We start from the raw sequence: 25770 nt of genomic DNA, 5'->3' as shown, positions 1-25770 counted from the left end.
TTTTTCCTTCAGGTCACGTTGAGAGAGCGTATGTTTTCTTCAACTGCTGTACTGACGCACCTGTGCCCAGTCTGCCTTCCTCATTTGCTCCCAGCTCCCCTTAACTGACTCCTTTCTTAAATCTCTGCTCAAGTTGAAACTGGGGGCACACATGCACATGCATCATTGATGTGATGGACGACAGTGTCGGAGAGCGCGCAGAAAGTGCTCACTTCATTCTGCCTTGTTCATCTTTCATGGACGGAGAGTGAGAGACAGTGAAAACAGAGCAGCCTCTGTTCTGTGACAGGACATTGTGTCCCTCAGAGGTCCCTGTAAAGGTGCAGGCGTCCAGCCATAACACCACACTAGGGGCTTTTTATCACCTTTGAAGTTGAAACGTACAGTTAAATGTGCTGTTAATAAGTCGATATGCTGGCTGCGTTATGAGGCTCAGCTGCTCACTGTAGCGTTTGTTGAAATATTCTGATTAAGGTCAGTGAACTCAGTTTGCCAGCTCGGCTGTGGCTGTGTCATAGTTTACAAGCTGAGTGTGGTTTATTTACTTGCACAGTGATGAACACAGCAGTGCTGAAAACAACGATGAAAAACATGCAAAAATCAAAGACAAATACAAGTTTGTGCAGGTGATAAAACAAGACTGTTATGAAAAAATATTGACTCAATCATACAAACACTGAATCAGTTGGAAGCACACAACATTGTGTCAGTGCTAATGCATCTTTATTGGCAGTATTACTGTATATCATACTTACTAAACTTGAGCCCTCAAAAATAGGAAGGATTACAAAACCAATGCAAGGGGCCCTTCCCTTGAAAGAATTTGAGTGGTTTAGATTTTGTTTTTGCACTCAGTTGACTTTTAAGGAATGAAAATAATGAAAAAAACTCTGCAGATGACACATAAAAGACAGTTATACGCTGGAAAACACAATGGACCCACAGTTTCCCCTAGTGCTCCAGTTTCAAATTTGATTACACTTAACACAGAAAATATTTTCAAATGTTTTCTAAGGGTACATTAATTAGGACTGCTCTTAGAAAAATGGGGCCCTTTCTATGAAAACTTTCAGTGAAAAAAAAAAAAAAGATCTGAAAATTTGTCCTTAAGGGAGAGAGACAGAGGGAGACAGGAAGAGGGCAAAGAAAAACTGGAGTCTCCTAGGAAAATCTTGAGCGTTAGCTAGTATGCTGTATATTCGGTTTGCAACGATACCAAAAACTCAGTTTACATTTTAATTGCAATATCACAGTATTCAATATATTGTTACATTCCCTGTGTATATCTCTCTGTAAATTGATTGATACTAAAAACTTTGATTCTGCTTAGATGTCCAGTAAAATATTTTACAGTAAATACAAACAGACATTTATTATTGTCCGGTTGAAAGACAATCTCTGTGATCTCTGAAAGTCATCTGTGGAGTTACCTGCTTCTCCTCTGTCTTGTCTTTCAGGAGCCTTACTATGTGCGATGCATAAAGCCCAACGAGATGAAATCTCCGGTGCTGTTTGATGACGCTCGCTGCCAGCACCAGGTGGCCTACCTCGGCCTGATCGAGAATGTGATGGTGCGGAGGGCCGGCTTCGCCTACAGGCAGCCCTACGATCGCTTCCTGCAGCGGTAAGACAACAACATGTTCTAGGAAGCAAAACTTCTTTAGTGTTTCAGCTCCTCCTTTGGTAATCTCCTCTGTGAGGAAGTTGAGAAAAAGTCTTGTCTTTTTGCTCTACTTCTGCCACTCAGTGTAACACCCAGAGTGTAAACATGTACCAAACTATCCCAAGTATGTCAGAAGTTGCTACTATGGTGAAATCTTTACTTACTTAAAAGTAGTTGAAGTTTCCATGTTACATTTAGTGGAGAAAAATGTTCCATGCAATCTTTTCATTTAGCTTAAAAAGGCAGAGAGGAAAGGAAGTACAAACTATACGCTTCTCTTTGAGTGATAAAACAAAATGACAAATCACATAGAACCAGGCTACTTTTCTTTTTCCTTTTGACACTGAAGCTATCCTCATTGATGGTTGATAATACTTAATCTAATTAAAAATAATGAATTTAAATAATATAATTGCATTTCTTTGGCGCTGTGTCTGCCATTTTTTTTAGCTTCCTCTTGGATGTGTGCTTATGATCTGGCACCTGGTAGCTATGCCTTTATAGAGTCCCACCCTCACACCCTGTGCACTGTTTTTTACTTGGGGTGAGATACACCCACTGCCCAAAGGTTGGCCCCCAGAAACATCCCAAACATAGGAAAATAGAATACAAGCAGATGACAGGGTCTCATACATGCACCATTACATGCGTCTAGTGGGTCAAAGTGATGATCGAGAGGGATTATTGAGAGGGATTATTTTTAGATGAGTCTAGTTTTTAGGGCAAAAATTCCAAATTCCAGGGTAGCAAGACCATCAAACAAGACAATTATTTTAGGTTCACAGTAAAAATGAAGTTAACCTTGACACCTCTGTCCATATTCACACGCTCTGTTTATTGCACTCATCCTGAGTGCGCTGTCTCTGCTGTGACTCTTCATCGCAGCCTGCTTGTCCAGCAGTTCAAACCAGAGTTAAAATTTGACCCACCACTGGTTATATGTGCAGCATTTCAGTTGATGTCAGCATCTCAACAAAAGATGAAGAAAGAAGGTTTCTAAAAAACGTATTGATGGTAAGGGGGCAGAGGAGAAAACAACAAAATCAGCTTGAGGAGTGCAGGCAGGTCCTCAAAGCCACTGTGTCTGCAGGGCATATAATTTTTGAGGGGCGTAAGGGCAAATTGAGGGGGCACAGTGGCCTTCATTGTGGCACTGTGAATTTTCTGCCCTGGATGAGTCTATAGATTTTGTTTTTTCAGAAAGTCCTACTTGTTCTGCCTTTAACATGTAAAATTGATGGGCTGCCCCTTTAAATAAAACCACTGGTTAAAAAGACTTTTGCACGTAAATTAAGAAGCTTCTCAGTCACAGTCACAATAGCAGTGGTTCCTCTTTTGTACACACAGCCAGAGATACTGACAGCACTCTTGCTACATAACCCATGATTTCCTCTTGCTCCTCCTGAATGTTGTGCAGGTATAAAATGACCTGTGAGTACACCTGGCCGCACCACCTGATGGCCTCAGACAGAGAGGCCGTGGAGACGATTGTCACTCAGCACGGTTTCCAGGACGATGTGGCTTACGGACACACCAAGCTGTTCGTCCGAACTCCGCGATCTCTCTACACTCTGGAACAGGAGAGAGCTGCCCTCATCCCCATCCTGGTGCTCTTCCTGCAGAAGGTCAGCAGTAATAGTTTAATCCATTATTTGACATCAGTGTTGTCATCATTATTTTTTTTTTTCACAGCCTCAACATGATTTGAATTTTAAAATGAAAAATCTCTACAGCTGTTTCTAATGGCGTGCTTGTATTCTGATGGGGATGAATTGATCTAATTGACACATAGATCTGATTTAATGTCACAGGCAGCTCGGATCATGTGATTACAGTTAATCAGCTGCAGCGTTATCTTCTCCTGTTTCAAACGCAGGCCTCTGGCTTTCAAAGGGGAGACTGCCGTTTGCCTCAGCCTCATGAATATGTGGCTTCTGGTTATGTTTGACTGAAATTCATCTGCCAGCTTGAATCTTAATTTCCTGTAACAATAATTGGGATAATTAATGAGATCCAGAGCACAGTTAACATTAAAGTCAATTACCTCAATGAAATACACTTCTCCTTTCTCTTTCTCCTGACCTACTTTGATGACTCTGCAGAGAAGTCTGGATCTTTAACTGGAGCACAAGTTTGTCTCCAACTCTCTGGGACTCTCTCGTTTCTCCTCTCTTGCTTCCTGCCTCTAATGTTTCTCTTTTCCTCAAATTCACAGGTGTGGCGTGGGGCTTTAGCTCGTATGAGGTGCCGGCGGATGAGGGCCATCTACGCCATTATGGGTTGCTATAAGCGCTACAAGGTGAAGGCCCACTTCTGGGAGGTGGAGAGGAGGTTTGCTAATGTGCGGACCACGGCCGACTATGGAAAGAGTGTGGAGTGGCCGACCCCGCCTGCAGCGCTGTCCCAGTTTCACAACATCACAGTCATGCTGCATCGCAGGTCAGAGCTGTCACAATGAAACTCAAACATCATAAAAATAACAATCTAAAATATGTCAATATTTAGTCTTTAACTGTCACCAGATAGCGATTAATCAGTTTAATAAAGAGTAAATCTGTTTTGAATAAGCAAATTAAATTATGTTTATCATAAATATGGTGTTAATTTTGACAGCAAATTTAATCTAGTTTTAGTCATAATCTTTTGACTGAAATGTCATTAGCTTTAGTCATTTTGTAGTCATCTGGTTACAGACATACTAGTCAGTACTGTGCATCACTGCAGACTAATTATTCAGCTGTGGTCAGCTGTTAGATAAAAAAGAATTTATGTTATTTAGAGAAGGAAAAACTTGCTAACCCTTCAAGAAAGCAGCCGTGTTGTGCAGTCAAACTGTTTCCAACTCAGACAAACCTTTTTGGAGGTTTAGTCCATTCAGATCGCAGCTCACTTGTAAACATCCAATTGAGGATTCTGCTATTTTACCTAGCTCCAGTTTGGGTCCACCTACGTAAGTTAATCCTTTACAGGTTGTATCTGACACTTTTTTGATGAAAATTGCTTGTTATTATTGGGTGAAAAAAAAATTGTTATATCTCCTGTGACTAGTCAACTACTATTTGGGAGTAGTCGTTGAGTCAGTTTTTTGTCAACTAATCTACAGTAGATTTAGTCAAGTTAAAGTGTCATGCAAATAAAATGCATACATCATATGTCTAACATTACACTACTTTTCTGCTCCTTTCTTCTGTCATATGTCTAAGATTAAGTATACTGCATTTCTTCAAACGTGCATTATTTTTTTGTTAACTATTTCATTTAACTATTCATATTTCAGTTTGAGGACAGTGAAACTTCATGCTTATTACCATTAGCGTGTCAGTTGAGTTTTTTGATCTACATTCTAAGATGGTAGAAAAGTCGTGTTTTTTAAGCTTGCACAGTATTTCATGTTTAGCAAAATCACACCAGCTCAAGTTAGCTGATAAAATAATGTTCATTGTATATAGTTATTGACACATGCAGCAAGTACAATCAAGTATCATTAGTATCATTTGTTAGCCAGCTAGTTACATCTGATGGTTAAAATTAGCAAGCTAGCTAGGTAATGTTTGATGTAGATTAGCTTGTTAGTCAGCTTGTGTTTTGCTAACATTACTTAGATGAGCCACCATATAGCATGTGTAAGTACAGGAAACAGGACTGGAGAAAGTTGTCTGAGGCTGAGGCCGAGGGAGTCTTCTCTTCTAACTATAAAACACTGATTTTTATTAAAAACAAATTATTATTTTAAATAGTCTTTCATCAACTGCAGAATAATGTGAGTTATCGGGACAGAGTGAGGGAGTTTTGGATCAATCATGCATTTTGTTACTGCAGATAAAAGTTTATTTTTATCCTTCACAGAACTAATCCTGAAGCTGTCCCTCCTACTGTGTTGTTTTTTTTCTGCACCTTTGATGTGTTACTCCACCCACGTGACATGCTGCCTTGTTCTCATCTTTTGTTGTCAGGTGGTGGGCGAGGCAGATCGTGAAGAACATCCCTCCATCTGACATGCTGGAGGTTCGGGCCAAAGTGGCAGCTCTGACTGCTCTGAGTGGAGAGAGGAAAGACTGGGGAGTCAGCAGAGCCTGGGAGAGGGACTACCTGGCCAATGTAAGAAACACACATCAACACAAAGGAAAAATGAACTGGCATGTGGGCAGACTTAACTTTCATCAATAATCAACCACATATCATGTTCAATTTTCATTATCGATTAATGTTGCACTTATTTTCTTTATTAATCTATTGAAGTTTGGTGTTTAAAATGTAAGGTAATAGTAATAAATGTGAATTGCAGTTTTCTAAAGCAGCACTCATACTCAAAAAATAATTTAAAAATCTGTGCAACAGTCCAAAACCAGAAGCTATTTAAGTTATGAGGAACAGAGAGGAACAGAAAATAATCACATTTCAGGATCTGGAACCAGTGAAATTATCAGTGATAACAATTATCAAAATTGTTGCAGATAAAATTTTTGCTGTCCGGCTATTTTTTTGCACCTGAGACAGGGACAGAGGTGAAGATCTCTTCAATATTGACACACGTTGTCACCAACATGCCATACTTATGTCATTTCAATCAGGAGAGACTTTGTTCTAAATGAAAAAATATTTTAATTTGACAATGTGAATAGTCTTTGGTGATTAGATCCCACCGTGGTATATATTATGCATAGAAACTATTTTTAAGAGGGTGATGAAGGAAATCCAACTATGAGGAGACTAGTGGTGGTGGTGATGAGATGAAGATGATGCTTAAAATCCGGACACTATGAGGAGTGGGCTTCAGAAGTGCACCCCTTGCCCCCCAAAATGAGTTGTTGTGCTCCCCTCCAACACAAACACGGCAAGCCTTTGGCACCAAACTTTGTGTTTTATTAATCAGTTTGTATGTATCGTATTGAATGTGAAAGCCATAACACGTGGAGCCTCCACAGCAGTGTGTGAGAACTCATTCTCCACCCTGCGAAAAGTATTTTTGGAACACAGACGTACACAAAAGAAAGTCCCAGTTGGTTTAGCTGGCGTTTGAGACGGACTTAACCTGACAGTGCATGTCTGAGTGGAAGACTGAGTTCTTGAAACAGTAGTTTGTTTCCTCCTGTGGTTACCCTAAGTCCCCCCATTAGATTTGTCGTGTAGTCGACTCTGGATAGGGCCCACTGGAGGTGAATAGGCTTTAGGAGGCCCACAACAGTTGTCTAAACTGACAGCTGACAGCAGCAGAGAAGATTTAAAGTTTGCAGCAGCAGTATGATTGGCTGATGGTGATCACAGCAAAAAGCTGTAAAAAGGGAACGCTCATAATCAGCTGATTAAGTGGAAGGAGTGAGAGAGAGATAGAAGATTGTGAATGAATGAAGCATAAAGTTAGTCTTCCTGATTGACCTGAGCTTCATTTGAGTTGGTTGATGAATAAGGCTGCTGGATACAGAAAAAAATCCAATATGCGAACAATGAGTTTCAAATATTTTACCCCAACAAGTGAGACTAGTGGTGCTCAGTTGGTTACAATCTACTCAAGCTCACCTCTGCAAACTCACTGCTAAATGGCACTAAATCCTACACACAGCAAAGTATATTTAAGTGTGCTATTGAAGGAAAGCAGCTTTTTACTCTTTTAATACATTTACTAACTGCTTTGGGAATTTGTGTGGCAACATTTTTTGTCAAAAAGATTAAAGAAGTGAATTTACTGGTACTGAATCGGACTCTGCAAAAACTGGTGAAAATCTTGTGAGAAATAGACAATGATATAAATCCGCTGTGTAGAGCAAACTTAAGTTTTTTAATAGCTTTCACTCAACTGAAATCTGCTGCAAAATCAACAGAAGTTTTGTGCTTTCTCCTCACTTCCTGTTTCCTGAAGCATTTTCTAAGAAATCTTCAACACAAGATGACCTCATTTACATTAACAGCTCAGTGTGACACTGCGCACAACATGCTTATTACTTTTAAGATAATAAATGGGAAAATCCATCGGTTTTCACAGTAAATAAGACTTGAATGACCAGCAGTGTATAGGATCACAGAAAATCATCTGTTGTTGTGAATGTATGGTGCATGTGACGAGCCTCGCAGTAAACAGCATGACTCAAGGAGGATGGTGCCTGTGAACACAGCCCTTCCTTAATGAATCCCACAGTCGGCTCATTTACTGGCTAATCTGAGGGTGTTTGGTGGCCTGAGGCTTTAAAGACGCCTTCAGGGAGCGTGAGCATGACTGTTGCAGAGATCTGAATCACTCCCCTCGTTAGTTTGTCAGACGGCCTGTGACTCGCTGCCCTCCTTCAGGGCTCCGGCTTCACGTGATTGTTGTTAATTCCACAAAGACCCATAGATAAGTGCATGTAATGCGGCATGCAGTCGGCCTGGATCGTGACTTGTATGTGCCTGACATTGCTTTAGATCGACCATTAGACCAATTAGTGTATGTCACGTATTCTCAGAAACCTTCAGCAACATCACAAGATTCTACAAGTTTACTTCATTATTTAGATTTCAGGCTCATCTTGGAAATCAAAAGGGGCATGTTGCTGGTGTGTGAGTTCATCAGAACATTTTGTTTGCAAAACATCTAACTTCATAATTAATCAAAACAGCTACTCCTCCTTTGAATTTGACCTCACATGCAACTTATTTTCTTTATTTACATCTATTTACAGCTGCTCCATTAGAAAAGGAGCAGCTGTTTTTTTGACCCTTTGTATTGTCAGAAAATGATAGATGCAGTAAAAGATTAATACCATATCTAATATGTTATGATGCACTAAAGTTAGACGCGATGCCAGATGAATAAATCCCTGCCATACTGACTGTACCTCATTGGCCACTGCTGTACGTCACTGCTATGCGCTTCTGTGAGTGTTCAAGGTCCACTAGTAAACAAATAAGAGATGCAGACTTGTGACTGACAGACTGATATTCCTGAAATTTGGTTTGTTATAAACATGAGAAATGGTAAATGATGCTGCTTACTTATTGCAATTAAGATCAGCTACTGGGGACAATCTAATCATGCCAAAACATTTATCTTAAACTACTACCACAACTATTAACACCATTTAACTGCAAGCTTTGCTTACGTCTAGATAAAAAAATTTACACTATGCTATAGTACACAGAACTTTGCACATCTCTGCTGGTTGCACTGGGCACAACTGCCGTTGCAGTAGGTGCTTCATCTGTTACCTGGCAGAGATCTGCACTCTACTTAGTGCACTCTTCTAGTTGTATACTGGATTTACCCTCACTGGTACCAGAGGCTCTAGCTCAAACCATGAAAACCAGACAGAGATGTCCAAGTAAGAAAAACACAAAAACTCCAAGGCACTTTCCCTTAAAACAATTAAATTGCCTTTATTGTCACAGCATTGTCATGTTGGACCTTAAAACAAACTCTGGCATGTTTCAGCCAACGTAAAAAAAAAAAGGAGTACAAAAAGAAGGGAGGGTCATTACATCAATATTCTGTTGAATCTTATGGGAGATGTGATATCAGTCATGCTGTTTGAAGACTAACAGCAAAAAAATTAATGTGCACATTTCTAAAAATCAGGCAGTGCTTTATTCTCTGAAGTGTGCTTTTTCCTCTGTCCTCAAGTCTGGCACCAAGCAGAGCAGAGGATGTTCTATAGTAAAGTAACGACTGTTCCTGCTTTTTCAATTTTCCTTGGTTTCAGCATACAAGCCTTTCTCAGGGGGCCAGAGGTGTGTCCACATACTTTTGGCCACATGCTTTGGCATATTCAGCATAAATACATCTTTAAATTATGGACCTTTTCCCCAGTACATATTTAGGATGGAAAACAGTTCTTAGGAGGAATAGTGACATAAAAGATATTATGAAGTCTCCTCTCTATAGGAGGGAGACTACGACACGGGTTTAAATTTCCTTCTTAGCGACCCCCGACTGTATTTCTCATCAGGCGGTTTAGCTCCTGTATCAGTCTCCCTGCTCCCTCTGTAACGGCACGTCAAACACCGTGTCTGGTAACAGCAGCTCGAGGCCCCGAGCTTTGATCTGCTGCTTATGGAATTAAAGCGATAAAAAGGCTTGAAAGAGGCTGAGGGAGGTCACCCAGAGTTTTACGAGTAACAACGAGATACATTCCTTTACCATCTCTGTGCTGCACTGTAGCTGGGGGCATCAGCCGACTTCTTGCAGTAACACTGGCCTTTCATTTCTGCAGGTGCGAGACTGCCCTCACACCAGCACTGGCTTCATCCGTGTTACCAAGGAGCTGAGGAACAAAGACGAGTACAGTCAGGTCCTCTTCTCTGGCTTCTGTAGGAAGGTACAGTACATGGGAAAAGAACACGGCGAAATGAAAATGTCTGTTTTGTACAAGGAGTTTCTTTCTTTTGTTGCCTCCTTTTTAGCTTTGGGATGTTTTTCTCACTTGCTGTGTTCTCTGTTCCACCCCCTCGCACTTTTCTCTACTTTGTGTCAGCTCGTCTTTCAAGATTTCATGTTCCAACGGTGAACACAGCCGTCTCAGACAGGAATATAAAGGCATGAGATAAAAAATAATCAAGAAAAGAATTAAACTATGATTTCACTCCTACAATTTTTTAACCTTTAAGAGGATTATTATTTAACCTCCTTCTGAACTTGCCCTTATCATCTCCCTGTGGATATTAGTGGCCATATTTTTCTTATCAGGGATTGTAGAGCGAGGGCTTCCACTAAATCCGACTTTAGTATTTTTAAGATATGTGGGCTTTGATAGAGTGAAATTAAACCCCAATTCCAAAACAGTCAGGACATTGTGTAAATAAAAACAGTATGCAATGATTTGCAAATATTTTTTGACTTATATTCAGTTGAATACAGTACAAATACAAGATATTTAATGTTCAGATTTATAAACTTTATTGGTTTTGTTAATATACACTCATTCTTAATTTGATGTCTTCAACATGTTTAAAAAAATTGGGAAGGGGACAACAAAAAGTGAAAGTTGTGGAATGCTTAAAAAACATCTGCTTGGAACATTCAAAAGGTAAACAGGTTAGTTGATAACAGGTGACAGTATCATGATTGGGTATTAAAGGGGGCATCCTCAAAAGGCCCAGTCATTCACAAGCAAGGATGGGGTGAGGTTCACCACTTTGTGAAAAACTTCAGAACAACTTTTCTCAACACAAAACTGCAAAGAATTTAGGGATTACATCATCTACAATCCTTAATATCAGTAAAAGATTCAGAGAATCCAGAGGACAAGGATGAAAACCAGCATTGAATCCCTGTGACATTTGATCTCTCAGGTGGGAATGTATAAAAAACTGCATTGCAAGTTAAAACTTCACCATGCAAAACTAAAGCCATATATCAGCAACATCCAGAAACACTACTGATGGCTCTGGGTCTGAGCTCATCTGACATGGACTGCAGCAAAGTAGAAAAGTGAGCTGTGGTCACATTTCACATTGTTTGGAAATCGTGGACGATGTGTCCTCTGGGCTAAAGAAGAAAAAAGCCATCCAGATTGTTACCAGCGCTAACTTCAAAAGCCAGCAATCATAATGGTATGTGGGTGTGTTAATGCCGATGGCGTCATGGTTAACTTGGCTCCATTAATGCTGAAAGGTTCATACAAGGTTGGAGCAACACATGCTGCCAGCCAGACAGCATCTTTTTCAGAGATGTCCCTGCTTATGTCAGCAAGACAATACCAAAAAACACAGTTTGCATGTGTTACAATAGTGTGGCTTTGAAAGATTTCAGGTACTTGACTGGTCTGCCAGCAGCCCAGACCTGTCTCCTATTGAAAATGTGTGGTGCGTTATGAAGTAAAAAATATAAAAACACTGTTGAGAAATTGTATATCAAGCAAGAGTGAGAAACTTTAGTGAGTGTTGTTAAAAGAAAAGGTGACGTATCACAGTAGTAAACATACCCGTCCCCACTTTTTGGAACGTTACAGGCATCAAATTCAGAATGAGTGTATATTCACAAAAAAAAAAGCAAAAAAGTTAATCAGCTTGGACCTTAAAAATCTTGTCTTTGTATTGTATTCTATTCACTTGAATATGAATTGAAAGGTTTTTGCAAATCAATTTGTTTTGTTGTTGTCCAATACTAACAAACCCAAACAATCCTTTGTCTCTTTTCTGTCTGAATTTGTCTTTGTGTTTTGATTTGTCTGTATTGCAGCTCCTCAAGGAAAACACATTTTTGAATTCAGAGCAGCGATAACTCAAAAGATCATACAGGCTGCAGAAAAGGGCTCTTAACAGAAAATGTACAAATGTGAGGCTTCATCCTTCTCCTCTTCTCTCCTTCCTCTCTGCTGCTCTCTCAGGTGAACAGATTCAACAAAAGCACAGACCGAGTCCTGCTCGTCACAGACAAGTACGTCTACAAATTAGAGCCAAAGAAACAGAACAAGGTTTTGAAGAGACTTCCTTTAGATGCTGTAAGTACTCACACGGGAGAGCACACGTTCACTCACAAATGCACAACGACACACCAGCCTATAGAGCTCCACACACATACAGAAGTAAGAGCCATACTGTTGAACTGTGGTCATATTTTCGTTTGACATGACCAGTGTATTCCTCTGAAAGCGATGTGAGCATGGATTCGTGTTGCGAATACACTGGCCATGTTCATTTCTGTGGAAGAGTAGGTGCCCTAAATGTGCTGGTATGGCACTTTGGAAAAGCCATGAAGATGTATCACACCACAGCTGTTTTGGTTTCTTCAGGGTTTTGTTGATAAAAGCAATAGAGATAAAATAATGTCAGTGTTATCCCTACTCATTACACTCGATCTTAAAGGGATAGTTCGGATTATTTGAAGTGGGGTGTTGGTCGACAGGTTCCTGGTTTGGAGAAGCAGCAGGAGTACTGGTGTAGGAAGTTATGCAATGTACTGCTGTGGACAGGATCAGCAACAAAACATATTTTAGCCATCTAAAAAAAATCAGTATCATTTCAAGTATATGCTGTATTTAGAATATTTTCACAGTTTCACCTCGATGTCAGACAGCCTTTTTCGACTGTGCAACACTGTTGTATAAGCCAAATATCACCCTCCAAAACAGTGAAACTCCCCTGACATTTTACCTTGCAGAACACAGGAGTTGCTGGGCTACTGCTGCTTTGATCTGTTAGTTCACTTGTATTATTGTGTGACTATGGTATTTTAAAAGGTTAGTTTTTTATTCACTGAAGTCATACAATAACACAAACAAACAGATCAAAATATAGCGTTTTAGGTGGCTAAAATACATTTTGCTGCTGACCCTGTCAACAGTATCCCTGGTACTCCTGCTGCTTCTTTAAACTGGAGCTGTGTCAACCACCATCTTCTGACTATGGATAAGTACCTCAGACAACCCCACTTAAAATAATCTGATCTGTCCCTTTAAAGGAATACTTCAACAAATAAAACACCAGAGGCAGAGATGTCCTCACTCTTGTCTCTAATGTAGGTCAGCCCCGGAAAACACTGGATCTTCTATTTCCCTCTCAGCATCTTCTGCCCAGTAAACAAGCACATCTTTCAAACTCTATCAGGGTGTTTCCACTGCATCAGCTTCCCCAGGGGGGCAACAAACTCAGGAATAAAACTCACCTTTTGACCGGGACTAAATTTAGTTCCAGTAAGATGTTAAAAAAAAAAACAACTTGCTGCTCTGACACTTTGCTCAGGTTCTGGAGTTTTGCAGGGCTTGAAGTCGTCGTTTGTTTAAACTCTGACCTGCGGCAACTACAATTTGTGCATGGCTTCATTCACAGAACAAGTTGGAACTCTTGTACTGATGTAAAGATGAGGGTTGGGCATTTCTTGTTGTTTGTTCATTTTAAAAACAAAGTTAGACTTTGTTGTCAGCTTTCTGACTCATTTTTGAAAAAGAGCAGTGGCTGAGAGAGCCAGAGAGTGAATAAACAGTGGAAGCAGACATGAGAAAACAAAGCAAATGAATGAGAGAAATAAAACTTGCAAGTGTTTGGTTAAGAAATTACCAATTAAAGCAGCCACAAGGAACTTTCAGATTTTGTTGATTTTGGAGGCCCCCGTGAACAAAAATGGCAGTGTTTCCACTGTAATAACCACAAACAATGACTTAAAAAATAAAATTAACTAAATAAAATCTTTTTAACTGGCTAATGTACTACTCACTGTAACTTTATCTGGGAAAATGTTAACACAGGTTTGTTTCATCTCACTTGAAAGGGCACACATTAAGAACAACAGAAATGGATGATCTTCTTGCTGATGGTCTTCTTAAATTATATAGGTCATATAGAGGCATCAGTATTAAGTTGAGACTGTTCTATAACCAGTTAAAACCTCCTTGTAGTATGTTTGAATTAATACATACAACTTTTTTATAGGTTGAGTATTATCCTCAATGACAAGTAAACTCATCATGATATGTAAAATTGTTGGTGTACCTTTTTAACCAATGCCTAATTCTGAGCTTAACCCTTAAACCCAGTCTTTAACTCTTAAAGCCTCTGGAAACTCAAATCCACAATAGCCTTCTAACCTTGTACGTACATATTAGTAAGCATCTGCAAATTATTAGAAATTAATTTTAATCCAAACTTGAAATATTGTCATTTAGGTATTCGTTCATTTTCCTGTATTTTATTTGAATGTGGCTCATGCTCTGATATTTATTAAGGAAATTACGCAGTTAATTACACAATCATAAATAAACCAAGTCAGTCACTAAGTGGGTACAACAGAACTTCTCTGCTCCAACTGGTTTAATCTGCCTCTCAGTCTGAACTCAACCACGGGGAGCTGAAACGGTTATGTCGCTTTAGACTCCTTTGACATTAATTTTACTTTGCAGAAACCAACATCAGTTTAAGTGTACGCTATATTTAGAACATTTTCACCACTTAACTTTGCTGTTAGACTGAACTGAAGCCGCCGTCTGTGCTGCCTTCAAATCCACCAAGACTCATTTGAAAAAACAGTCATTTGCAGGGCACAGGAGTTGCTGGTCTACTGCTGCCACGGTCTGCTGCAGGTAACGTTAATTCAGATCTAAACTGATGGTTTAAAACACCAAAGTCACACAATAAGACAAACTAACAGATCAAGACAGCGGTAGACCAGCAAGTCCTGTGTTCTGCAAGGTAAAGAATCTGGTGACATTGAGGAGGGCATAGAAGGCAGTTCCCCATTGGAAAAGGCTGTATGATGGTAAAGTAAAGTGGTGAAAATGTCATAAATATAGCATGCACCTAATCCGATATTGTTTTTTTTTTAGGTGGTCTTGTTTTTTTAGGTGGCTAAATATGTTAAGCTGTTGCTCTCATGTACTATGGTCCACACACAGCAGCACATTGTTCAGCTTTCATACTCTGACTCCTGAGGGAGCTGTCAATCAAACATGATCTGCCGCCCACATAGTCTTGAGAAATGGTCTTTTTAACTATATATATATTTTTAAGTAGCTATGAATGTTTATTTACACTCAGATCTGTATTTTACTGTTAAAGGTCACAGCTCCAGAGGCTTTAAGTAAACTGTCAAATGATGAACCCTAAACTAAAAGATAAACAAAGACACTCGTGCACACTGTGCAGCTCCAAGTAGCAGCTCCACTTCCTAATAACTACCAGCAATGTGGGTCAGACCCCTTGTACTTTATCCCAGCTGTCCTCTATTTTTACGCTGTCCTCTCAAATGCACACTTCCTCTATACACTACACACACACACACACACACACACACACACACACACACACACACACACACACACACACACACACACACACACACACACACACATCTTCCATCATATTTGACCTTTGACAGTACAACAGCAGCGAGAGGACTCACAGTGCGAGAACACCATCTCTGTCCGACTTAAAGGGTTTATGACCTGTTTTGGAGAGCAAAGATTTGAGAGGATGTGTTGATCAGTCGGTGTGTGTTTATGTGTATGTTTGGTGTTGTTGTTTGTGTTGAGGCAGTAAATGACAACAGCTTTATTTAATCTCATGCTTCATGGTCCCTGGAAATAGCTTTGAGATGTCACAGTTTGATGTGTTTCTGAATGAAACAGGATGTTGTGAAGCAACCTGTAGACAGCAGGGACTTGATTTAGAGCTTAACAAAAGGTACAGTTGCAGGAGGCCTTTTGAAATCATCTTGACAATCAACCTTTTCCTGCATGTCACATACGTAGTTTACAGTAATGATGGCAGACTTTGAATCAAATTTTGTTTAATTCAGAAATTACATGTGTCAAGTAATTTGTAAGATTTTTACTATAGCTAGATAGTGTTATTTAATTACCTCACAGTAACTCTGGGAATTACCTGAAAACTTTGTAGCTGACAATTAAAATGTGTCCAGCAGATTCACTTTGTAATGAGAATCCAATAAAAATATATAGGGCTGTACTTAATCAGCAGATTCTGAATCAGTTTTATTGCCAAGGAGGTGTTCATGTACAAGAAATTTGCTGTGGTATATTCATGCAAAAGAACAACCAAAGTCCTGAAAATATAAATATTGATCAAGGCAAGTATTTCGAGTCAAAAACAGCAGCATAAATAGAAAATAAGAAGAATGGAAAATGTCAACGATACACTTAACTCTCGCTTTGATACTGACACAATACTGGGGTGCCGATTCAGTGTGTATTCAGATTCTTAATTATTGCCATTCTAAAAGTATTGCAAATCAATATTACAATTTGTGATTTTTGTTTGCTTTTATAACACTAGACCGTGTGAAAAAGTTAAGTCATACACTTTAACTGACTGTTAATCATGGATTTTATTTATGGTAAGAATGCACATCACATGTCAGTCAATCTTTGAGTTTCATTTCAACAACATTTCTATACTGCGTGTAAAAGTAGTAAATAAAATACTTTTTGAAGAAAATCAGAACTCCTGAAAACTGCACAAAGAGCCTTTAAATTAACATTCCTATACATGTGAAATTGAACTTTGAAATAGTTTGTTGAGTAGTTTTTGAGTTTTGACATTTTGATGTTGCTGTAGCTGGTCAGTTGTGGAGAGTTGAAGCCAGAGTAATAGATTAAGTTTTCAATATGAAGTCAGCAGTTATTAGTTTGTTTCCACAGATCAGAGGAAATACATGTCCATTAGTATGAGCTCACATGTCAGTTTATGTTGAGCATGTGAAGTAAAATGGATCTGTTAAGATAATATTACCATGAGCTCAATGCAAATTTTCATGAGCATGTCAATAGGAATTGCCTTTATGTGTTAGCAGTGAGCTAACAGACTAACTACTCAACATGAGGTAGACACACTGCACTGGCCTGAGATTCGTTCTACCCTGCTGCCTCTATCGTCTCTCTGACCACACCGCTGCTGCAGAAGCTTCAGTGGGAGCTGGACGCAGACTGACAAAAAGTCAGCAGCATGAGCGACACAGAGGCAACGAGCGAGTCAGAGAGGAGGTGGAGGCACAGATCTGTTAACAGCATGTAACACCTTAACTCTGATATATAGTAGCTTCATAGTTTAAACTCAGTCAAAGTTCCAGCTCTGAAAAGCAATACACTAAAATAATATGCTCTTTGGCTTTGAATTCAAATCTATTCTATGTAGTAAGATAGTTAGCAGGGCACGCTAATGCAGCTCAAATATGAGCAGACAAACACACTGTCTGATCCATTCTCTTGCTCTTGTGTTTTTGGTTTTCGTCGGGATACCAGCCTCCTAACTCGTTATATACAGAGACTCTCAGCACAGCTCCATGCACACTGCTTCAACATGTTGACAGGTCTGCTACGCCTCGGTACAGTTGCTTCGCTATGATTGGATGATCGTTCAGCGAAAGGGTTTAACAGTCAATTGAAATATATTTGACATATTTGTCATAGAAGCAGGATTCAGTTTAGGCTTCGGAAAGTTTATGGATCTGTCAAATGTAATTTATTTTAGCAATATAAAATAAAAAACATATTTACAGTTTTCTGTGCAGGAGATACAGTTTAATGTATAGGATGGTTTCCACTCTTAGACAAGAGAGCTGCATTTGTTTATTACTATTGCTGATGCTGTGTACCACTAAGTATACATGTATCATCATCAGCTTTATGACATTTCTATGTCATTTGTCATTTCTGTCATATTCAAGGATCATTTTATGACATTTTGCTTTCAGAGTCTATCATTTTCTGTTTTAAGTGAAATAGCAGATTTGATCCATTCTCTACTGTACTGCGTAATTATACTGAAGGTTTATATTAACACCAACAACACCTACATATCACATAATGACTCAGCACAGCTGGACATCGAGCAGTGGTTTTAGAGAAAGAGACAGAGAAAGAGAAAGAGAGCTCAAAACATGCTAGAGGGTTAAAAACCATCATTATGCAGCAGCGGAGCGGCTAAAGATAGCCGCTGCCATTAAGCTGCGCTGCTCAGATTGAGGGGAATGAGTCTTATCCAGGTCAGACACGGAGAATAGAGCTTGAAAGTAGCAGTGCAGCTCTGCCCTCACACTGTGTCACCAGACTATACGGTACAGAGCCATTAGGTTTGGCTGTCCGTCCTGATGACCAAAATGTCAAACAGGTCGGAGACTAACGTCACAAACTGTTGGAACAGTGTGACAAAACAACAGCATGGTGCGTAATTGTGATGTTCTTTAGTGTTTTTCCTGAATCGATCGGACTCATCTGACTCAACTGAAACTCATGTTAAACACATGAAAAAACTGACCTCAATGACTCACAAAACCAAACACTGACATAACAACTGCTAAAAATTAGTTTTTCAATGTTACATGACTCACAGTTGGTGCTTAGATCAGAAGATGAACAACTGCATCAGAAAATATCTGTTTCTTTTATACAAGTCCGCAGTACGAGCCTGTGTACATAAAAATGTAAAGTGAGATGCAAACTACGACTCCAAGACACGTCTTCTCTCTTTTACTGACCCAAGATGAGTTTTTTTGCACAGCACACTTCAAACTCAACAGAAACAAAATAAAACTCACCGAAAACATGTTGGTTTGTCTTCCCACGAGTTCAACAATCACCAACTCTGGTTTGGTTAAAATGAATCCTCGATCCACCGCGTTATGTGAGGAAATATTCTGGCTCTCTGTTGCTTTTTTGATGCCTGCTCCTCTCCTGCTGTGTACACGATCACTCTCCCAGGGCTCCTAGCTGAAGGTCCAGATTCGGGTCAACTAAGGGCCACTAGCTGCATGGCTAACGGCAGCTAGTAGACTAGCTACAGCCAAAGATAGTTACAACAAAAGTATAGTGAACAACACTATATGTAAAATGAAAAAAAATATAACCAACAAGTGGACATATTTTACATTTTCCTCTCTTAAATGAAATGAAATTTACAGGGATTTATTGGCAAAATGTAGCAAAAATAGAATGTAATGTTCATAAGTGTTTTCATTAGTGTATAATCACCTGAATATAAGAATCTTTTTTCAATTTTATAGCATATATGTATGCATTATTATACATTACATTTTTATTGTCTAAACTAAACAATCAAGGGAAAAAAGAGATGAATCGATAATATAAAATAATCTTTCATTGCAGCTCTAAAAAACACTTTTTATGTTGATTAGATCAAATGACCTTGGTTTTACAACCTTATACAAACGGATTTACTGATGTTATAAAACCCCACACACCTTTTCCATAAAGTTACTCTCATTAACTTAATTAACAATACTTTCACTGAAGAAATCTGTCTGTCCATCACATTCTTTTTAAATCCAATAAATGAGTGGACACTGCTGAATAACCTCTGCAGTGTCCCCGTCCCAGAAGGGACAGGTTGTACCAGAGTCTGGCCTTGACAGTGTTGCGCGCTGTCGTCCCGGCTGGATTAACCTGTGTGTGCCGGGGGCCGTAAGAGGCTTAGTCCACTCTGTCTCCCATTCCCTCTCTAAAATCTGTGACGCACCTCACTTTCTCTGTCTCACAGTCTGCATACCTCTCATACATACTGTCCCACATCTACTTTACTACTGCACCTACAATTGTTTCCTTTTTATGCTACTACCCTGCAGTATATAAAGTAATTAAAATGGGCTCCACTTTTATCAGCTGCAGCATTAAAGTGATGGACACATTAATGCATCACTGATTATAATCCAGATATGTAATAAAATTGTTCTGAAATGAATCTGATCATGAGAACTTTTTTGGTACTTTAGGTATATTTTGATCCCAGTACCTTTTCATGAGAAAGGAAGAGTCTGAATGCAGGACTTTTACTGTTACACTGTAGTATTGCAACTTTTACTCAAGTTAAGTATCTGAATATTTCTCCTCTCACTGGTCACAGTAAATCTGTGCATTATTCCAACTGGGTCACACCTCATGACTTTCCCTTCAGTGCACCTCCACACGTGCACATTTCTCTCACCCTACATACAGAAATAATCCTCTGACTTCATTCATGGCCTGGCTTTTGATCCAGGATATACTGTGCTGTTACTGTATTAAAATATACAGGTATTATACATTGACGTGATAATCCCTGACATTTTTATACAAATTAATTTTCAGCACTCTCATACTGTATGTCCCACTGATCATTACTGTCCTTCAGCCCTAGTAGTCAGGGCTTCACCACAGCAGTGGTAGAAATATTCTGATCTTTTACTAAACTAAAAGTAGTGATTCAACATTTAAACAACACTGCATTACAAGTTAAAGCCCTGCTTTCAGAAGTACAATATTATTATTAGTAAAATGTACTTAAAGTATCAAAAGCATTTGTTATGCAGGCAAACAGTGATTGTCATATTACATTAATAATTGTTAATTATGTGTAAGCAGCATTTTACTGTTGCACCTGATCGAGCTACAGCTACTTTGACTACATTATATACTCTTAGTAGTGTGATCTGTAGCAAGCATTTTATCATCATCACAATCAGGACAGGTTTTAAGAACAACATTTTTCAAATAAATGTAGTGAGTAAAAAGTGCAATATTTCCCTCTGAACAGAAAATGGAGCCTTTCAGGTAGCTCAGAATTGTACAGTTGTTGTGTTCCTCCTCTGATGTACAGAAGACAATAATATTTTGAGTTACTTAAAGCAGGGCGGAAAGTTTATTTTTAGCTGCGACCAGCAGCTCTAGAGCTCACTCTGTTGGCTGACTGGTCGGTCCACAGAAATTTTCCCCACTCTTTGGTGGCCACAGCTTTCACTCTAGGAGGATGACATTTGGCATCAAGTATATGTGTGTGCATGAAGGTGTGTGTTTGTGTTCATGCCCATTGGATGGAAGACGGTGTGGTAATGGGAGTGGCCTATCACAACATGAATTCACAGAATTGCACAAGATTTTGTGCAAAGTGTGGTCATGAGCCAATGGACAGCTCATTAACTGCTCTCTGCTAACATGGAGGGGGTGAGGATAATGACCAATACTGCAGCCAGCCACCAGGGGGCGATCGAGGTGTTTTGGTTTAACTTTTAGGGAGCTACCTTGTTTTCCATTTCTGTATATGTAAATGCTGTTGACAGAGAAATTAGGACCAAAAAAGGTCAACAAATACAAAATCTAATGGATTAGTAACCCACAATATGCTATGTAAGTGACTGTCAGTTTCATTGTTTCTGTATAATTCTGCAATGTTTCTTGAACACAGCAGAAGTTGTCTGTCTTTCGAGAAACATGGTGGTAGAGATATAAGAAGCCACAATCTTCGTAGATTAGATGAGTGCAACCTGCATGAAGACAGAGGATATTAACCAGTGACATATGTCTTTCACTGTGGCTGTATACTTTATCACAGGTGGTGTTGGTGTCTGACTTTGTGTGTTTTGTTTCTCTCCACAGTTTACGGGACTGAGTGTGACCAGCGGGGTTGACCAGATGGTGGTGCTACACACGACCTCCCAGGACGACATCTTGCTGTGTCTGCAGCGAGGGCAGCTGTGCCCCAACCAGGATCGAGTGGGCGAGCTGGTAGGAACGATGGTGGACCACTTCACACGGTCAGTCCCACAATCAGACACTGTTTTCTTACCAGGTTAACACTGCGGATTATGTCCCTGTTGTCTTTGTAATGGTCTGTGTGAGATGGTCAAAAGTCACAGTCCATGCTAAAGATGAATACTAATGCTGAAGTTCAAGTTCAGTTTTTCTAAAGGCTCAATCTGGACCAGACCAGGAATTATTTTTCTCAACATTTTGACCAAATGTATTTAGAGAAAACAACCAGTCTCTCCTGTCCTTGTGTTGAAGTGACCTTCGGAAAGCTTCTCCCAATTAACAATCCTGTGTCTTGCATGGTAGCTCCATCCGCCACTGTGAGTGTGTGTGTGAATGAGAGGCGAATTTTAAAAGCTCTTTGTCTTTTAAAGTAGAAAAGAGCTATATAAGTGCAGATTGTGATTTCTACTATTCGAATCCTCAAGTGGTAGCAGTCTGTTCCTGGTGCTTTCATCATGTCGTGGGTAAAAACGTTGTTTGCAGAACACATATGAGGTCGGAAGCAACAATCTGCTTTTGAGACACGTTTCCAGTGTTTTGTACGTGACATGACAGATGTAGGACAAAAATTTAAACAGTCAGCTCAGGATTGAAAAAAACTTGATAATAGACTTGATGATTCACTCATTACCATTTATATTACAACTACTGTGAGAGAACTAAAACATGGAAGCACACTGTCGATTGCTTGAACTCATTTATCAGGTAAGGTTTTACTTGATGAAAGGACCAAAACAAAGTTAATAAAATGAGTACAAATGATTGACAGTTTGCAGGATCTTTTGGCTCTTTCAGAGTCCGACACACCTGTCCATAAGGCAGGCTTTACCAACCAATGGTCATCTTGACAATATTGTCATTATATTGATAAATATACTGTATAATGAGGTGTTTGGACAAAATATTGATAATATACCTGATTTTGTCCATTTTAAAAATTTGTCCACCCCTAATAACATTAGTATAATTAGTTTGCTTATTCAGATTATTCATTTGTTTGTTTGTTATAAGATGAGGCAGGTTTGCATGAGAACAAAAGACTGCAGCAGCTGATTTCACTCATTAGAAAACTTTTAGCAGAGGAGAAATTAATTAGTGATTGTTTGGAGAGAAAACATGCAGCCTTTGGGGTCTCGGTGTCACATGAATAAACAGCTCAGCATCAGACTCATTGTTACTGGTCAAAGACCCTGGCTCAAACCGAGTCTATTAATGCAGCATAACAATTACGCAAATCATATTCTTGGCATTTATCACTGTCATAGTTGTCGGGGTGTGCGCCCCGATGTGAATAACTGCCGTGAAATGAATCAGTCACGCTGACATTTATCACATTTATCACTCGGAACCTGATTTGTCGTCGCTGTTTATAAATCTGATTCACATCCACCCACATTCATCTCTGCCAGACTCCATCTGAATGGCACAACCCGCAAGTTTTCACACGCAGCAGACTGTTTTGGTTGTGTTGGTGGGCGTGTGTGTGCGTGCGTGTGTGTGTGTTGTTGTAAGTACGGCCCGCTGGGGCAGCACCCAGTCTGCTGTGATTGGTCCCCCAAAGTATTAATCCTCCAAATCCTGCCAGGACCACATGGAGTGACGTTAAAAAAAAAAAAAAAAAAAAACGGGCGAAAAAAATAAAAACAAACACACAGTTGGTCTCTGGTGGAAATTCATTGAGCTTCTGCCAAAATCCACCAAACTTTGGTGTCTTTATAGATCAGACTCATTATTTTTGGGTTTATTTAATTACACACTTAGGTCACATGATAACAACCTAAACCATCTGCATTTGTTTATTTGGATGTGTTTAAACTCAAGGCTGAAAGAGATCAAATCTCCCAGTTACATGCATAACTATAGTGAACACACATTGACTGCAGTAATAGACACAACTGAGCAGCTCCATGTGATGAAGACCATTAGATGTGCCTGAAAGAGAGAGAAAAATGAGAATTTTTACAGCCAAACTGAATTTAATCAATCAATAATACAAAAAACGTGGATTTTAAAAGTGCCATTTGAGTAAACACAGAGTTAACTGTTAAATGTTGGGGCACAGCTGATAGTTATTTTCATTAACAATCAAGTATTTTTTATCTATAAAATGTCAGGAAATGGTGAAAGATGCATCATAAGTGCCCAGAGTCAAAGTTGGCTTCTGCATGTGTCTCATTGATCCAACTGACAGTCCAACACCTGAAGAGATTCAACTTCACATCTACACTTTACTTTTGGCTTATAATTTCAAGCCATTTTCTTTTCCTCCCAATTTTTTATCTTTGCTTTTAGTCCTGGAAGTATTTTCTGAGCTTTCAAAGTTGTTTTTCGTTGACTGAAAACTCTGGTGATTAGTGTCCTCTTGCAGTTGGAAGAGGGTCAAAAAGTAGCATCCGCCACGTGCCAAATGCAAATATAAATCTACTTTAGAGAATAAAATAAATCAGGTCAGCCACTATTGGCGGGTTAAAATAGGCTTTCTTCAGTACAATATCTCATCAGTATAACACATAAGTTTATTGACCATGTTTTGTTTTGCTTCACCATGCAACATACAGTGCCTATAAAAAGTATTCACCCCCTTGAATGTTTTATCCTTTTTATAAATAGGATATATAATAGGATGTGGATATGATATAATAGTAATTTGCCTTACTTTGTAGAAATCTGTTTTCACTTTGACATTAAAGAGTTTTTTTGGCAAATGTTTTTGTCAAAAAAGCCAAATTATATTGACCATGATTTAGTTTATAAAAGCAATAAAAGGGGGAAACATCCAAGAGGGTGAATACCTTTTATAGGCACTGTAGGAGCTATGCTAACTTATCTAAAAGGCGTGGACAAAATGGGGCTCAGGCTGACCAAACAACAGGAATTCAGAGACTCTTGTACCCATATCCTCCAGAGACCTGCTCCTCAACATCCCAGATCAAGCTGTTGCACTTATTAAATATAAAGTATATCGGCCGATTCAACATCAACATCAGCCCCAAAAATCCTGCAACGGTTGGTTATTTAATCCTGCTATACATCAGTGAAAATCTGTGAAAAACAAAAGCAATGAGCCGTATTCACATTCGACAGGCAGTTTTAAGTGTTAATGTGATTTCTGGTCTTGTGGAGATCAGACATCATCAAACATCAGATGAGCTGTCAGCTCACTCAGTGTATCAGTGTGATGTTGCGTTGTTGTTGTTTTTGCTCAGCTCAGAGGCTCAGAGGCCGTGCAGACGGCAGCCGCACCAGAGTGTGTGTTCCCACTTTTATGAGTCCTTCTGTGTGTATGTTCAGATAGTTGATCCCAGATCCCCGGTGAGGCTTTTGTGGGTTTTACGAGTCTTAGACTTTTGGTCTGGGTTTGTCGTTTTTTTTTGGGAGGGGGGTTTTCTGCGTCATGGGTCTCTGCAGCAGCTGCGGGGCTCTGGTTTGGGGTGCGTCGCAGAGGAGAGTCAGTTTCAGCCCTCCGCCTGTCTTTGTGCCACCATCTGCGGTGAATGGAGGGGGTCGTGACCTCAACCAGGCTACTCATCAAAAGACTCATGAGACAATGTCAGGGGTGAGCTGTAGAAGTGTGTGAGCATGTGCGAGGGGAGGACGAGGATGACTACACACAAACGCGGTCCTCTCATGCTTCCTTCTGTCAGGAAGCGAGACCTCAGACTATGAGAGTCACGCGCACGTCATTTTAGTTTATGAGGTTTGGAGAACGGTCAGAGGAGGAAGCAGTGAATGGAGTGATTGTGACTCCTGCTGCGTCTCCCTCCAGTTCAAACACCAGAGACACAGAGTGGATCTGTGAGTGTTTACAGTTGAGAGAGTGAGCGCTGGATCACTGAGTTGTACAAAACTGGGTCAACGAAGGCAGCGTTAGAGGCACAAGGTAAAATCTGACTTCAAAGCCGCTCTGTGTTGTCGGTGAGGACAGCAAAGACAAGCTGTCTGGTTTTCTGTCATGTCACATCCGTCTCTTGTTCCCTCGGCGAAGCGCGCTCCTCCGCTCTCTCCTCCTCATCCGTCGCTCTTTCCTGTACGTCCTCTCATCCCTGTCTCTCTCCTGCTTTCTCTTCCTGTCACCTGGGCCTGAGCTGTCAGCATGAATGAGGCGTGTGTGTGTGTGTGTGTGTCGGTATGTTTACTGAGAGAGAAGAAGTGTGTGTGTGTGTGTAT

At 39.8% G+C, this 25770-nt stretch overlaps 1 protein-coding gene across 1 annotated transcript in view; it reads left to right on the top strand.

The window, feature by feature from the left end:
• Window positions 1-25770, top strand: part of myo1g (myosin IG) — a 66326-nt gene that overhangs the window by 26994 nt on the left and 13562 nt on the right. The window contains exons 15-21 of the mRNA XM_084738815.1: window positions 1458-1624; window positions 3081-3288; window positions 3879-4102; window positions 5617-5761; window positions 9844-9948; window positions 11959-12072; window positions 21448-21605. Coding sequence (XP_084594941.1) covers window positions 1458-1624; window positions 3081-3288; window positions 3879-4102; window positions 5617-5761; window positions 9844-9948; window positions 11959-12072; window positions 21448-21605 — 1121 coding nt within the window. The remainder of the gene's footprint in view (window positions 1-1457; window positions 1625-3080; window positions 3289-3878; window positions 4103-5616; window positions 5762-9843; window positions 9949-11958; window positions 12073-21447; window positions 21606-25770) is intronic.

This window comes from Lutjanus erythropterus, chromosome 16 (assembly GCF_056507025.1).
Source record: "Lutjanus erythropterus isolate fLutEry1 chromosome 16, fLutEry1.hap2, whole genome shotgun sequence".
Taxonomy (NCBI): Eukaryota; Metazoa; Chordata; class Actinopteri; order Lutjaniformes; family Lutjanidae; genus Lutjanus; species Lutjanus erythropterus.
The sequence above is the reverse complement of the archived record's forward strand: the minus strand, read 5'-3'. Positions and strand labels throughout refer to the sequence as shown.